Genomic DNA, 17008 nt, shown 5'->3' on the forward strand with positions numbered 1-17008 from the left:
AGTAAACAACACTCAAGAAGCTCGACACCATCCAGGACAAAGCAGCTCGCTTGATTGGCACCCCATCCACCACCTTAAACATTCACTCCCTCCACCACCGGCGTACCGTGGCTGCAGTGTGTACCATCTACAAGATGCACTGCAGCAACTCACCAAGGCTTCTTCGGCAGCACCTCCCAAACCCGCGACCTCTACCACCTAGAAGGACATGGGCATGTAGGGGGGTGGCCTTGGCGTGTGTGCCCAGTCAGCTCTGCCCCTGACTGTCACTGAGCGGTTCGAATCGCTCCCACACCCCTGGGTTCTAGACACCGGACTTAGGTACAGGCGACGATACAGAAAATCGAGTAGACAAGTGGTTTGGTGCAAGAAAACCGCAATTTTTATTAAAAACACAATACAACACAATCTTACTGAGAATTACTGATATAGTTACAGGCATAAACAATTACACTTATATGGGAATGGGGAACACACGGCACATCGAGGGAAACATACATAAAAAATCTCCTTATCCCACCCCCTATACCTAACTAGATTAAGCTATGAGGGGCCAGGAATTCATGCTCACCAATTCGAAACCTGTTGATTTAACTGGCAATGGGTTTTGAGGTTCACTCTTGTTGTCCTTTGGGGTTCGCCGTCGTCATGTGGTAGCAGGGCGCGGTGATGGAGTCGTCTGAGTAAAATACCCCTCCTTCTCCTTCATTAACGTCTTTGTTGGGGTGTCTCGTCGCGATGGGTCTTCTTCCTCGGGCGGTTTGGTTGCCGACGGTTTTGCGACGGTTGGGGCTCGGTTGGCGGTTTATATTGTCAACTTGATTTCACTACCCATGCTTCGAACACCATTATATTCTTAAATGGGCTTGACTGTCCGATTTTTCTGTCCAGGCTTTAAACGCTAGTTTATTCTCAAAGGCTTTGAACGCCAACTGATTCTCACAAACGCCGGCTTATAACTAGGCCATTTGTCCCCCAACGCGTCTTTCCGCTGCCCTTCTCTGCCTTTACCGGTTTTACCGTTCGTCTTGTCTCGTCTGGCCGGTTGCGGCCTGTGTGTCCTGTGCTTGTTTGATTCGGTTCTGTCCTCCTCCCTGTGTTTGGCCCCCGGTGTTGTAATGGGCGTCCTCGGTGTCTGGAGCACGGGGACGAGATAAGAGAGCGAAGAGAGAGTGTGCCTACAATTATACCCGGTTCTTCACCCCTTATCTGCGCACCAAATCAGTTCAGTGCTTTGTCTAACTTTTGGCGGGCTCGTCTAAATGATTACAGTCATTTACTTTAATGACTTCTGGGGTGGTTGTCTCCTTGTTTTAATGGCTTCGATATCCTGGCTGTTATTTATGAAAAATACAATCGGGTTTCCTGGCTTGGCAGCTACCTGTGAGCTGTTACCGATTATGTATGCAAACAGGTTGATTAGGTCCATTCTGACTTGATCTGTTCCAAGATGAAGAATGTATATTCTGTGTTTACCTAGCTGTCTGGCTTTACAAAGTCTCTTCACAGCTTTATGCAGGTTAGGTTTCGTTTCAGGGCCTGCCTTTTTGCAGGGCCTTGCTTTTAAAATCCTGTCGGTTTTGGTCACGAGGTTTCAGAAGCCATTTTGGGTACCCTTTTTAATAACTCGTCCATACAGGGTCCCTTTATCCATAACCTTTGGGGAATGTGGGAATTTTGAGAACCCTACAGGCAGCAGGTGCATGGGAACACCACCACCTCCAAGTTCCCCCTCAAGTTACACACCAGCCTGACTTGGAAGTATATCGCCGTTGTTTCATCGTCGCTGGATTAAAATCCTGGAACTCCCTCCCTAACAGCACTGTGGGAGCACCTTCACCACACGGACTGCAGCGGTTCAAGAAGGCAGCTCACCACCGCCTTCTCGAGGGCAATTAGGGATGGGCAATAAATGCTGGCCTTGCCAGCGATGCCCACATCCCATGAACGAATAAAAAAAATGCAGTACTCCAGATTGGATCTGACCAAGACTCGATATGACTGAAGTATCACTTCCTCCCCTTTGTAGTCCAGCCCCATTGAGATGGCAGCCAACATTCCATGAGCGTTTCTGATTTTTTTTGTACCTGTCTTCTAGCTTTCAGTGATTTCTGTACTTGGACTCCCCAATCTCTCTGCTCCTGTACAGTTCCTTATCTCTAACCTTTAGAAATTGCTCTGAATTGTCTTTCTTGGGTCCAAAGTAGATGACCTCACACTTGCCCACATTGAACTCATTTGCCGTAGTTTTGTCCGCTCACTTAATCTGTCTGTGTCCCTTTGCAACTTTCTGCTCCCATCTGCTCTCCTTGCTGCCCCTCCTAACTTAGGGTGACCATACCGTTTTCTTGGGGACAAGAGTTCCCAGTTCACAAAATTCGGCCCCAAAGTGTACCACTGGGCAGTGAGTGTTGCCACCAACGCTTCCCCCCCCCCCCCCCCCGAGCTGTCAGTTTGTGGCTCTAAGGCTAAATTAAACAACAACTTATACAATGGCCAGAGTGACTCCTAAGAACATAAGAAATAGGAGCAGGAGTAGGTCATTTGGCCCCGCGAGCCTGCTCCACCATTCAATAAGACCATGGCTGATCTGATCTTGGCCTCAACTCCACTTCCCCATAACCCTCGACTCCCTTATCATTCAAAAATCTCTCTATCTCCACCTTAAATATATTCAATGACCCAGCCTCCACAGCTCTCCGTGGAAGAGAATTCCAAAGATTCACGACCCTCTGAGAGAAGAAATTCCTCCTCATCTCCGTTTTAAATGGGCGACCCCTTATTCTGAGACTGTGTCCCCTAGTTCTAGATTTATTGAAACTTATAAAATTCTAACAGGACTAGACAGACTAGATGCAGGAAGGATGTTCTCGATGGCGGGGGAGTCCAGAACCAGGGGTCACAGTCTAAGGATAAGGGGTAAGCCATTTAGGACAGAGATGAGGAGGAATTTCTTCATCCAGAGAGTGGTAAACCTGTGGAATTCTCTACCACAGAAGGCAGTAGAGGCCAATTCATTAAATATATTCAAGAAGGAGTTAGATATATTTCTTAAGGCTAAAGGGATCAAGGGATACGGGGAGAAGGCAGGGACAGGGTACTGAAATAACAGAAAATGCTGGAAAAACTCAGCAGGCCAGGCAACATCCGTGGAGAGAAATTAGAGTCAACGTTTTGGGTCAAAACCCTTTGTCAAGACTAAAGAGGCACAGGGAATGAAATAGATTAAGAGGCCTGGCTGGGAGAAAACAAAAGAGAAGAGACATTAAGAGGTATTCAAAACGAGACGAGATGGTGATAGGACTAGTGGAGACAAAAGACAGCTCTAGATTAGGTGTGAAATGCGCTGGCAGAATGGGAGACAGCTGCCATGTGGGAGAGAGAAAAAAAAGAAAGGTGGGGGGGGGGAAAAGGCCAAAACAAAGGTGTGGATAAAAAATATAAGTAAAAATGTAATAGGGGCCGAGGTTATGATCTGAAATTGTTGAACTCGATATTGAGTCCGGAAGGCTGTAAAGTGCCTAATCGGAAGATGAGGTGCTGTTCCTCGAGCTTAGGCTGAGCTTCCGTGGAACAATACAAGAGGCCGCGGACGGTGAGGTCCGAGTGGGAATGGGGCGGTGAATTAAAGTGACAGGCGACCGGAAGCTCGGGGTCACCCTTACAGACTGAATGGAGGTGCTGCGTTTGGATGATGAGCCATGATCTGATTGAATGGCGGAGCAGGCTCAAGGGGCCAAATGGCCGACTCTGCTCCTATCTTCTATGTTTCTATGTCCCACACGAGGGGAAACATCCTCTCAGCATCTACCCTGTCGAGCCCCCTCAGCATCTTATATCTTTCAATGAGATCCCCTTTCATTCTTCCAAACTCCAATGAGTATAGAAACATAGAAGATAGGAGCAGGAGTAGGCCATTCGGCCCTTCGAGCCTGCTCCGCCATTTAATGAGATCATGGCTGATCATCCAAATTCAGTACCCTGTCCCTGCCTTCTCCCCATATCCCTTGATCCCTTTAGCCTCAAGAAATATATCCAACTCTTGAATATATTTAATGAACTGGCCTCCACCGCCCTCTGTGGCAGAGAATTCCACAGGTTCACCACTCTCTGGGTGAAGAAATTCCTCCTCATTTCAGTCCTAAATGGCTTACCCCTTATCCTTAGACTATGACCCCTGGTTCTGGACTCCCCGGCCATCAGAAACATCCTTTCTGCATCTAGTCTGTCCAGACCTGACAGAATTTTATAGGTTTCGATGAGATCCCCTCTCAATCTTCTAAACTCCAGTGAGTATAAGCCCAATCGACACAATCTCTCCTCATACGTCATTGCTGCCATCCCAGGTATCAGCCTGGTGAATCTTCGCTGCACTCCCTCCATGGCAAGAACATCCTTCCTCAGATAAGGTGACCAAAACTGCACACAATACTCAAGATGTGGTCTCACCAAGGCCCTGTACAATTGCAGCAAGACATCCTTGTTCCTGTACTCGAATCCTCTCGCTACGAAGGCCAACATACCATTTGCCTTCTTAACCGCCTGCTGCACCTGCATGCTTACCTTCAGCGACTGGTGCACAAGGACACCCAGGTCTCGTTGCACTTCCCCTTCTCCCAATCTATTGCCAGTCAAATAATAATCTGCCTTCCTGTTTTTGCCACCAAAGTGGATAACCTCACATTTATCCACATTATAGTGCATTTGCCATGTTTCTGCCCAATCACCCAATCTGTCCAAATCGTACTGGCTCAACCTTTCCTCATAAGACAACCCCCTCATCCCATGAATCAACCCAGTCAACCTTCTCTGAACTGCCTCCACTGCAGCTATATCCCTCCCTCCCTTGTTGGTCAACTAGAAGGCCAATCTGATCCCAAGGCTTTCTCCCAATCACACCCAACGTGCCAACGGAAGACCCGCCCATCGACTGCGTCGTTGTCAAGCCGTTAAACCGAGGGCTCCCGCCTCCCTTAAATGTGATTGGTGGCCTTGTCCATCAATTTGAGCTTCATTTCTAACCAATCAAAGTTAACGTCCCAACGGAAATAACCGCCCAACAATTGCCCATATGTCATTGGTCGGCGCGATTGTCAATCCGTAAACGAAACAGTCCCGCCTCCCCGCCTAAAGGTGATTGGCGCCCTTCACTGTCCATCAACTTGATCTCCAATCCGTTAAACCGATGGGCTCCCGCCTTTCTTAAATGTGATTGGTGGCTTTCCTTGTCCATCAATCTGATCTCCATTTCTGACCAATCAAAGCTAAGATCTCAACGGAAGGGCCGCCCACCAATTGTCATTGGTTGACCCACTTGTCCATCCGTAAGCCAATGGGCCGCCGGCGGCGATTGGTTGCGGCGGCTGTCAGTCAGCGGGCGGCCGGTGGCGATTGGTTGCGGCGGCTGTCAGTCAGCGGACGGGTTCCGCCGTGAGTTTGAGCGGTTTATTGTTGTGGGCTGAGGTGCGCGGCCGGCCGGCGGAGGCGGCGGGACAGGTGGGCTGGAGCCGGGGCCGCGGCGGCGAGCGGGCCTCCCATCCCAAGATGAGCATGCACGGCAAGAGGAAGGAGATCTACAAGTACGAGGCGCCGTGGACCGTGTACGCCATGAACTGGAGCGTGCGGCCCGACAAGCGCTTCCGCCTGGCGCTCGGCTCCTTCGTGGAGGAATACAACAACAAGGTGCAGATCGTGGGCCTGGACGAGGAGAGCTCCGAGTTCATCTCCCGCAACACCTTCGACCACCCCTACCCCACCACCAAGATCATGTGGATCCCCGACACCAAGGGCGTCTACCCCGACCTGCTCGCCACCTCCGGGGACTACCTGCGCGTCTGGAGGGTGAGGCCGGGCCTGGGGTTCAGGGGCTTTGGGGGGGGGGGTGAGGGCCCCCCGAGGGCCGGGAAGGCGGGGGGGCGAGGGCCCCCCGAGGGCCGGGAAGGCGGGGGGGCGAGGGCCCCCCGAGGGCCGGGAAGGCGGGGGGGGCGAGGGCCCCCCGAGGGCCGGGAAGGCGGGGGGGCGAGGGCCCCCCGAGGGCCGGGAAGGCGGGAGGGCGAGGGCCCCCCGAGGGAGGGGATGGCGGGAGGGCGAGGGCCCCCCGAGGGAGGGGATGGCGGGAGGGCCCGGGCCCCCCCCCCCCCCCCGAGGGAGGGGGAGTGAGGGCCCCCCCCCCCCCGAGGGAGGGGGAGTGAGGGCCCCATCCCCCCCGAGGGAGGGGGAGTGAGGGCCCCCCCCCCCCGAGGGAGGGGGAGTAAGGGCCCCCCCCCCCCCCCGAGGGAGGGGGAGTGAGGGCCCCCCGAGGGAGGGGGAGTGAGGGCCCCCCGAGGGAGGGGGAGTGAGGGCCCCCGGAGGGAGGGGGAGTGAGGGCCCCCCGAGGGAGGGGGAGTGAGGGCCCCCCGAGGGAGGGGGAGTGAGGGCCCCCCGAGGGAGGGGGAGTGAGGCCCCCCCGAGGGAGGGGGAGTGAGGGCCCCCCGAGGGAGGGGGAGTGAGGGCCCCCCCCCCCCGAGGGAGGGGGAGTGAGGGCCCCCCCCCCCCGAGGGAGGGGGAGTGAGGGCCTCCCCCCGAGGGAGGGGGAGTGAGGGCCTCCCCCCCCCCGAGGGAGGGGGAGTGAGGGCCTGCCCCCCCCCCGAGGGAGGGGAATGAGGGCCCCCCCCACCGAGGGAGGGGGAGTGAGGCCCCCCCCCACCGAGGGAGGGGGAGTGAGGGCCCCCCCCCCCCCCGAGGGAGAGGGAGTGAGGGCCCCCCCCCCCGAGGGAGAGGGAGTGAGGGCCCCCCCCCCGAGGGAGAGGGAGTGAGGGCCCCCCCCCCCGAGGGAGAAGGAGTGAGGGCCCCCCCCGAGGGAGTGAGGGCCCCCCCCCCCCCCCCCCCGAGGGAGAGAGGGAGAGTGAAATCCCCCCGGGGGAGGGGGAGAATGTTACACAGTTAATAGGGTGGGAGGTGAGGGAAAGAGCTTGAGGGACAGAAGGAGACTGGGTCCAGGTTGAGAATGATGGTGAGTGAAGGGGAAATAGCTCTTCACATCTTTAGTGATTTTACTTTGCAGTGCAGTGACTGTTATGGAGGCCAATATGGCAGCTGTTGTCCGTATAACAAAATCCATGAATAGTGAGTAAAGGGAATCCTTTGGGTGATGTTGGTTGAAGAGCGATTGTTGGGTAGGACACGGAGACCCAACTCCCACCGCCCACCCCCACTCTCCCACCTCTTCTGGAGCTGTGAGATTTTAACCTTCAGCGAAACAGGCAGATGGAGCCTCAGCTTAATGTCTCATCTGAAAAGAGGGCACTGCTGACAATGCAGCACTCCCTTGGTACTGCACACTGATGAATGTTCGTGTACTGTGTGCATACTGATTAAACGTTGTCGCTTTGTTTTATGATGCACTGATCTGTCTGAAATGAAACTAGTAGCGAAACTAGACACAGGATTTTGGGTTGAGATAGCTTGCTGTTGCGTTGCGGAGAGCACTAAGATATGTGTTGTGGAGAAAATTTTAGTGGAAGCTTTGAGGGAAATTTAGATTCGATGAACATATTTGCTGCTTTAGCGCCACCAATGACTGAAGCAGTATGCAGCAAGCCAGAGAGACTGGAGGGTCTTTACTGTGATTTATAGACTGTGTTGTATTAGCTGTTCTCAGCCAGGCAGGAGTTAGCATGCTGCGAGTGCCCTCAGTAATCCTGAGCTAAGGAGGGAAAAACCAGCCAGGGTCCTGCTGTTCAGTAGCCTGTGCGTGTATGTAGAAATCGGATGAGGCTGCAGTCGGGCTGTGATGCCAACATGCTCAATCTAAGCTCGTACATGAAGCTTGGCCGTTTGGCGGGGATACTGGGATGCCTTGGAATCACATCCCAGCAAGAGTGGGCACCGTCAGAAGGGGAGTCAGTCTGCGATCAATGTTCCAGGAATTTTGATGCTGATCATTCGCGCCAGTGCCGTCTTCAGATGAGGCAGAGGGGGGCAAATGATACTGATTTTTGCTGCCTATGTGAGAAGTGAGTAAGAGAAGGGAAATGGTTTGTGATGTAGACTGTGTGCAATCGTGTCTCAAACTTTCCTCCGGATTTTCTCTCCTGGAGCCGCTGATCTCGCTGAGGTAGATGTGTACTTCCCCTTAAATGGCCACTCTGCATATGCAAGTCTAAGCACAGGAACAGGAGTAGCCCACTCAGCCCCTCGAGCCTGCTCCACCATTCAATGAGATCATGGCTGATCTGCGACCTAACTCCAGATACCTGCCTTTGGCCCATATCCCTTAATACCTTTGGTTAACAAGCTATTAATCTCCGATTTAAAACGAACAATTGATCTAGCTGTTTACGGAAGAGAGTTCCAAACTTCCACTACCCTTTGTGTAGAAGTGTTTCCTAATTTCACTCCTGAAAGGTCTGGCTCTAATTTTTAGACGATGCCCCCTAGTCTGAGAATCCCCAACCAGCGGAAATAGTTTCTCTCTACCTACCCTATCTGTTCCCCTTAATATCCTGAAAACTTCGATCCGATCACCCCTTAACCTTCTAAATTCTAGGGAATATGACCTATTTATGTCATCTCTCCTTGTAACTTAACCCTTGCAGTCTGGGTATCATTCTGGTAAACCTACGCTGCACACCCTCCAAGGCCAATATATTTAATCACGACAGCCTCGCAGTCCAGCTCAATTTTATCCTCCCCAGTGTCCAACCACACATGCTTTCCAGCGCGAGTCACTGGAAAGTGGGCAAGAGCAGGAACCCTGGCTGATTATTTCTTCCCGCTCCCCCCAACCCCGGGCCCTGGATCTTTGAGGCCATCTGTACCATCCCAAGTACTGCCAAGCTGGAACCTGCTAACCCGGTACTGATCAAACCTAGCAACGTTTTGTTCTGTGTGGTTTGGCTCAGTTTTTTGCTTTGCACGTACTGACTGACCAGACCATCAGCGAGCTGTTAACTTGTATTCCTAAAATGTGATTGAGGTGTGTATTGTTGATAGATAACTGAACCTCTTGAAATCCTGAGCGATTGCATTGCTGCTCTCTTGAGAATCGTTACATTGTACGATGGGGTTGCTATTCCAAAGGTGTAGTGACATGGGGTTTAAGGATGAAGAATTGTAGGCGTTGATAGTGAAGCGTAGGTTCAGATTTAACGGATGGAGTGGCTGAAATTACTGGTGGGGCAGTAGGGGTGCGGCAAATGGCTGCAGCGCTCCTGAGTCAGCGGGTTTTCTGAACACTATTGAGTCGTGCTGAAGTGCACAGAGTTCTGGTGTCGGGATTGGCTGTGATGATTCCCCTCTCATCGAATGGCCTGCTGGCGTTCACCGGCCAGGTTCACCTAGGAGGAATGGCACACTCAGGCAATGAGTCGGGCCCAGCAAGAGCTGGGGCCTTCAAACGAGTGGGAAGAATTGCGTGCGCGACAGAAGTTTGCTAAATATGTTTTTCATTCGCTTCATGTTCTAGGTGAGCGATACCGAAACACGGCTGGAATGCTTACTGAACAACAACAAGAACTCTGACTTCTGTGCGCCTCTGACTTCATTTGACTGGAACGAAGTGGATCCAAATCTCTTGGGTAAGGAAGCACTGCAGGCTATGCACCACCATCTCGGCGAATTACACAGCTTCTGGAAACTCGGGCGGCGTCCAGCTCCTAATTCTATGCAATTAGCTCCATAATCGTCAGCCCCCTCCCCTGCTGTCCCAGACACAAATGTTTTGTGTTTACTCTTTGTAATGATGCCAAGTAATGTTAGCGAGCAGAGGGATTGATTGCCCACGGGAGCTCAGTGGCTGTGAGGGAGCAGAGCCCCCCCCTGTTGTGTTTTCTAGTTTATCGGCTGATTTTTGCGATAATAAACGGATGCAAAAAACTGAATTTGAGACCCTGTCTGACCGAAAGAGATGTACCAAAAGTGGATTTATTGTACGAAGCTTTCCCATTTTTAATTGTGAATTTTGTGCTCATCACGGTGCGAGGTGTTAAGTGCTGGAAGTGGAACCTATTTTCACTGTGAACATCCCAGACTGCACCAGCGTGACATTTTCTTCCGTTTCACACATTTCTGAGTGAGATTGCCAAATCAGGGACCGTTTTGTATATTGGACCCATGTCAAGAATCAGATTGGGTTTGCCAAATTCATAGGACCCTCACAAACTGCAGATGGAGGAGATTTTGATTCGATCACTCTGGGTTGCATGTGAACCCAGGCCCAAGGTAATAAGACAGTGTCTAACCCACTCAACAACAACAAGTGGGACAGTCTGTTGAAGCACTATGGAATTGTAGAGCAATTTGCCCCATGCTGCTCAGCAGAGTCACTGGGGAGGAGGCAACAGGTAGCAACCAGTTGTTCCCCAAAACAAGGGAGGGAGCATTATCCCCGGGACAATTGCATTCCTCATCGCATGGACTGCAGAGAAGCAGTGGCCTGGGAGCAGGCTGCTGAACTGCAGTTGCAGGTGACGTGTGCCCGTGGGGGGGAAAGAACAGTTGCAGTGAAACCGTGAGCATTTTCATATAGAATTTTACAGCACAGAAACAGGCCATTTGGCCCATCAGGTCTAGCTTCCCCTTAAATGCATCTGTGCTATTCTTCTCAACTCCTCCATGTTCCACATTCTCACCGCTCTGAGCAAAGAAGTTTCTCCTGAATTCCTTATTGGATTTGTTCGTGACTATCTTCTATTTATGGCCCTTAGTTTTGGACTTCCCACAAGTGTGAGCATCTTCTCTGCATCTACCCTATCGAACCCCTTCATAATTTTAATGACTTTATTGGGTCACTTCTCGGTCTTCTCCTTTCTAGAGAAAAGAGCCCCAGCTTGTTCAGTCTTTCCAGATAGTTGTACCCCCTCAGTTGTGGTATCATCCGTGTAAATTTTTAGCACTATCGCCACTGCTTCTATATCCTTTTTGTAATACGGAGACCAGAACCGTGCATAGATATATTTTTGGATATTAAGGGAATCGAGGGATATGGGGATAGTGCAGGGAAGTGGAGTTGAGGTTGAAGATCAGCCATGATCTTATTGAATGGCGGAGCAGGCTCGAGGGGCCGAATGGCCGACTCCGACTCCTATTTCTTATGTTGGTCTATACTCGATCTTGGTCCTATGTAAGTTTAACCTAACGTAGCCGTGTCGGCTGTGGCTCAGTGAGTAGCACTCTCGCCTCGGAGTCAGAAGGTCATGAGTTCAACTTCCAAATTCCGGAGACTTGAGCACAAAATCGAGGCTGACACTCCAGTGCTGCGCTGTCAGAGATGCTGTCTTTTGAATGATCCGTTAAACCGAGGCTCCGTCTGCCCTGTCAGATGGATTTAAAAGATCCCATGGCACTATTCGAAGAAGAGCAGGGAATTTCTCCCCGGTGTACTGGGCAATATTCTATCTAATATTTTGCTGCGCGGTCCCTTTAAATTTGCTGCGCGGTATATTTTCCAGCGGAACAGCTGGTGAGCAGCCTGTGTGGGACCTCCCGACCGAAGCTTAGCGGGAACGTTAGTTCTGAGCAATATTTATCCATCAGCCAGTATTATCTGGTCATCATCACATTGCTGTTTGTGGGATCTTGCTGAGCGCAGATTGGCTGCTGCGTTTCCTACATTACAACAGCGACTCCACTTCAAAATTACCTCATCGGTTGTAAAGCGCTTTGGGACATTGTGAGGTCGTGAAAGGCGCTTTTGAATTCTATTTCTCTAGAAATGAAGCACGCTGCTTTGTTTTCACTTCCTGCGGTTTTGTTAACCTGCGTTGCTACTATTAATGATTTGTGTATCTGTACCCCTAGATCCCTCTGCATCTCTACCCCAAATTAGACTCCTCTTTACCAAGGAGTAGGTAGCCTCCTTATCCCTCCTACCAAAATGCACCACCGCACACTGATCTATATTGAAATTCATTTGTAAAAACAAACTGGGATTCATGTTTCCTTTTTTAGTGAATTTTATGTGCCCGAAGGTGAAGGATGTTAAATGCTGGGATAGAATACTTTCTGTTTCAGGCTCCCAGTGTCAGTAGAAAGCACTCCCAGGTCAGGTACAGCTCCCAATCAATGTTCCCCCCTAACTTTTTTTTTTACCTTTTTAATGGGCTGCGTGGCCCATTCAAAATGTTGCGCATTTGTCCCATTTGGAAAGCCGGTTCCGGGCTGCGTGGGACCTCCAGGCGGCCGCACAGCTCGACGGGAACGTTGCTCCCAACGCCAACCCCCCACGGGCACTCTGCTGTACCAGTCCTACATTAGCCACCCTGTGGCCTCTGAGTGAGAATGAACTGCCCAAAGGTCGTTTTACTTTTTTTAAGCACTTAAGCCAGTTCTTATTGTGTTTGCTTTGATGCTGCAGAGGTCCCAGCAGCCAGTTAATAAATAAATAACCCTACTAGTGTCTCTAATCCAAATGGGAGCAAGCTGATTTAAACAGCATTGTGCAACTATTTAAACAGCAGGGAATTTGTTAAATTGTGTTAAAGCCATTGTATTATAAATTTACAAACTACTGTCATTTCAAAAAATGACCAGTGTTTCAAATGAACCCTTTAGAGTAATTTATTCAATAACTTCCACTTGCCAGTTTAGATACTATGTGGGAAATCTGCTGGAAGTTACGTGAGTAATGCTCACCAGTACGAGGGCTTCTGGTGATCCTCGTGATTGGGGGCCTGCCCTTGACTTGCTATATGATGGTAAATGACCCATTACCGTGTGCAGATTGGTAGGTGACTCGTTACCATCTGCGGAATGGTAAGCAGCCCCCTCATAGAATGGTATCTCTACCTTGTACTTTCTTGTTGCCATGGACATGAGCCCTGGTGAGAGTGATCAGAATGTGAGCCTAGTACTGGTTCCTGACCCTGTAATTATTACAGGTAAGGTCGCAGCAAGAGCAAAGCCTGTTCATTTGCTAGTCAGGACAGGAGTATTTCAAACTACAAAAATAAATTCGGAGGCGCTCCTTTGGTAGCCTAGCGTGTAACGCTATTGCCTGGTGTATCAGCAGAGGAGTCGGCTGGATCAGCAGTTAGTACAGCACAGTTGGCTTCAGTGTGTTGAGCTAGGCAGGGGAAAAATCATCCAGGGTTCCTACTTCTGATTTACTATCCAGTGATTTGTGCTGGAAAGTGTGTTCATTTTATGTGAGCAGGGAGTCAGTCTCGGCTGTGATGCACCTCGTCTTCCCCGATAGTCTCATAGCCTTCTGAGTTTCAATGTTTAGGCTCACACTAGAAGATTGGTCACTTATTATGAAGGTTTTGATAGAATAGATAGTGAGAAACTGTTTCCACTGGCAGGAGGGTTGGTAACCAGAGGACACAGATACTTGGCAAAAAAAACAAAGGGGGGGATGAGAATTTTTTTTTTGCACAGCGAGTTGTGATCTGGAATGTACTGCCTGAAAGGGTGGTGGAAGCAGATTCAATAGTAACTTTCAAGAGAATTGGATATATACTTGAAAAGGAAAAAAAATACCGGACTATGGGGAAAGAGCGGGGGAGTGGGACTAATTGGACAGCTCTTTCAAAGAACCGGCACAGGCTCGATGGGCCGAATGGCCTCCTACGTCAAGATTCTATGATTGTACCTGAGCGAGGAATTGAAGTGCCCCTGAAATGAGAGTGAGTCAGCTCCTTCAGGAGAGGAGGAAGGAAAAGATCAGAAAAGAAAATGAGAATGCTTTGGGATTCCATGTTCTCCATATTTCCGAAGGAAGAGTAAGGGAAGGCTTGCCTCTTTGGATCGGACTTAATCCCACAGAAAACAGGCTTCATTTAATAAGTGCTGAGCCTGGTGGGAGGGAAGTGGTTTAGCATGTTGTGTTCCATTAGCACTGACTGAACCCATTCAGAACGGTTGAGAGGCCCTGTATGGGGGTGAGCGAGGTGTTGTGTGCTGTGCACTAAAGATATGTGCTTGTGCTGCAGTATAGTCTCAAAAGACAAGAAAAAGCTATTTGCTTTTTGAAGCTCATCCCTGTAGTACCCGAACTTTCCTAGCCCAACATCCAACTCCATTTCAAGCCTCTTTGATGTGTTTGTCTCCTACAAACTTGGACTAACCAGATTAACATTTATTGCTCTTTGAGTAAAGAGGTTCTTCCTAATATCTCTTCAAATCATTTGTTCTCTACTAACCTGACTTGAAGTAATTGCCTGAGTTTGCCTTAGCTAAAGAATCATAGAGTATTACAGCTGGCGTTCTTCTCCACGTGAGCCACTTACACTAATCCCACTCTCCCCATGCTCTTTGATATCCTCTTTTTCAAGTAACTATATAATTGTCTGTTAAGAGTTTATGGATTTTGTAGCGGAAAATTTTACATTCCACCATTTGTTTAAAGAAAAATCTAGCCTCCCCTTTAATTATCTGAAATTTGTGCCCAGTCATCTCCATCTTGCCGACCAGTGCCGACAGTCCGAACCCTGCTGCAGCCTTTCATAATTGGCATCACAATTTTCCATATTAGCAATTTGATAGCAGCAAGTTTTAATATTCTTCCCTCAATTCCTAAGTCGATCATTTATGTACATAATAAATAAGAGCAGCCAGCCCCAACACCCCCCTTGATATACCATTCACCACACCGTCCTAGTCTGACAAACCTCCGATTGATATACCATTCACCATACCGTTCTAGTCTGACAAACTTCCGATTGATATACCATTCACCATACCGTTCTAGTCTGACAAACCTCCGATTGATATACCATTCACCACACCGTCCTAGTCTGACAAACCTCCGATTGATATACCATTCACCACACCGTCCTAGTCTGACAAACCTCCGATTGATATACCATTCACCACACCGTCCTAGCCTGACAAACCTCCGATTGATATACCATTCACCACACCGTCCTAGTCTGACAAACCTCCGATTGATATACCATTCACCACACCGTCCTAGTCTGACAAACCTCCGATTGATATACCATTCACCACACCGTCCTAGTCTGACAAACCTCCGATTGATATACCATTCCCCACACCGTCCTAGTCTGACAAACCTCCGATTGATATACCATTCACCACACCGTCCTAGTCTGACAAACCTCCGATTGATATACCATTCACCACACCGTCCTAGTCTGACAAACCTCTGATTGATATACCATTCACCATACCGTCCTAGTCTGACAAACTTCCGATTGATATACCATTCACCACACCGTTCTAGTCTGACAAACCTCCGATTGATATACCATTCACCATACCGTCCTAGCCTGACAAACCTCCGATTGATATACCATTCACCATACCGTTCTAGTCTGACAAACTTCCGATTGATATACCATTCACCATACCGTTCTAGTCTGACAAACTTCCGATTGATATACCATTCACCATACCGTTCTAGTCTGACAAACTTCCGATTGATATACCATTCACCATACCGTCCTAGTCTGACAAACCTCCGATTGATATACCATTCACCACACCGTCCTAGTCTGACAAACCTCCGATTGATATACCATTCACCACACCGTCCTAGTCTGACAAACCTCCGATTGATATACCATTCACCACACCGTCCTAGTCTGACAAACTTCCGATTGATATACCATTCACCATACCGTCCTAGTCTGACAAACTTCCGATTGATATACCATTCACCACACCGTCCTAGTCTGACAAACCTCCGATTGCCCGGGTAATAGTTTATATACTTTGTTGAGCTCCCTCTATAACCACCTTTTCTCCAGACTATTGAGCTTGGTTATCTGATTTTTTTTTCTTTACCTTTAATATAATTCTAGTTTTTTTTCTACTCTAGCCAGTGCATACCTGTCTTTTGTGTAGTGTGACCAGAATTGAACACAATACTCCACATGAGGTCTGAACAGTGGGTTGTAATCTGTGCAGACCGTGCTCTACTGTTCCAGCTGTATAGTCTGCCTGCTATTTGCTTTTTTAAAACTGCTTTGCCATGTTGTCTAGATATTGAAAGCGGCAAGTCTACCAGGACACCCAGGTCTTTTTCTAATTCTCCTTGTGCTAATTTGTTCCATTCATTGGAGTCAGAAATGTGTGCCAATAAGTGCACAATGTACAGAGCTTTCCATTTGTCAGTATTAACATCCATGTGCTTTTGTCTGCCCAGTTGTGTAACTGTTCTGTGTCCTGTCTCTCTCGATCTCCCAATTTTAGTGCCATCAGCAAATTTGGCAAACTTGCGACTAGTTTGGTGAACAGGTTATTTATGTAGATTAGAAATAATCTCAACAACGGCCCACTTGACACTACAATTCTCACTTGTTGTGTTTCCTTTTTTTTTACAAGACATCTTGTTTCTTATTCAATTCCATATTTTTCACTAGATTTCCTATTTTTGGTTAAATTGAAGTCTTTCACATGGAACTTCCTTGAAAATTTTCTGAAAGCCCAAATAATCTATATCTAATTTCGTTGTAATGTTCTCAAAGTCTGAAATTTATCAGGCAAGTTTTTCCCCTCTTCAATCTATGCTGACCATTTCTTGTTGAGCTGTTGGTGTTATACTGGTAAGCCTCGAAACCTATTTCATTATTTTACCTGTTATTGGTATTAGGCCAATGTACCTGCTGTTGCCTGATTTGCCATCCTTTTTAAATCCACATATTAAAGTTAAGCTTGTCTGTTGCTGAAGCCCTGTATTGTAATATCTGCTGGTCTGTGGCAAATGTGGCTGTAAATATCACGGTTCTGTGTCAACTTTCAGTCTGATTGGTTTCTGTCCCTGGTTTGGCAGTACAGGAAACTCTTTTTTAATCCAGCACCGGCGTGGTGCCGGTTTATCAAAAAGTCCGGATTACAGAGAGGTATAGTTAAAGGTACGAGAGCTCCGTACACAGCAACAAATCCAGGCTTCCCTGTTGCTTAGCAACAGGTGCAAGAAGCCCGGCCACAGACCAAGCATCCCTGTTGCTTAGCAACAAATGCAGGAACCCTGTTTACACGGCCACAGATCCAGGAACGGCCACTAATATGAAGTAAAACTTACCTGAACCTACTCCTGAATTTTGCTGGTTAACCGAGATTGCCG

The 17008-nt window shown here is 49.0% G+C and overlaps 1 protein-coding gene across 1 annotated transcript in view; it reads left to right on the forward strand.

Annotated features, from left to right (window-relative positions):
* Nucleotides 1-5382: 5382 nt before the first annotated feature.
* dcaf7 (ddb1 and cul4 associated factor 7) overlaps nucleotides 5383-17008 on the forward strand; it is a 45896-nt gene continuing 34270 nt past the window's right edge. Inside the window, exons 1-2 of the mRNA XM_085966642.1 lie at nucleotides 5383-5841; nucleotides 9446-9557. Coding sequence (XP_085822768.1) covers nucleotides 5545-5841; nucleotides 9446-9557 — 409 coding nt within the window. The 5' untranslated portion in view covers nucleotides 5383-5544. The remainder of the gene's footprint in view (nucleotides 5842-9445; nucleotides 9558-17008) is intronic.

Source organism: Somniosus microcephalus, chromosome 24, assembly GCF_052327205.1.
Source record: "Somniosus microcephalus isolate GS21.2 chromosome 24, FLI_Smic_1.0, whole genome shotgun sequence".
NCBI lineage: Eukaryota > Metazoa > Chordata > Chondrichthyes > Squaliformes > Somniosidae > Somniosus > Somniosus microcephalus.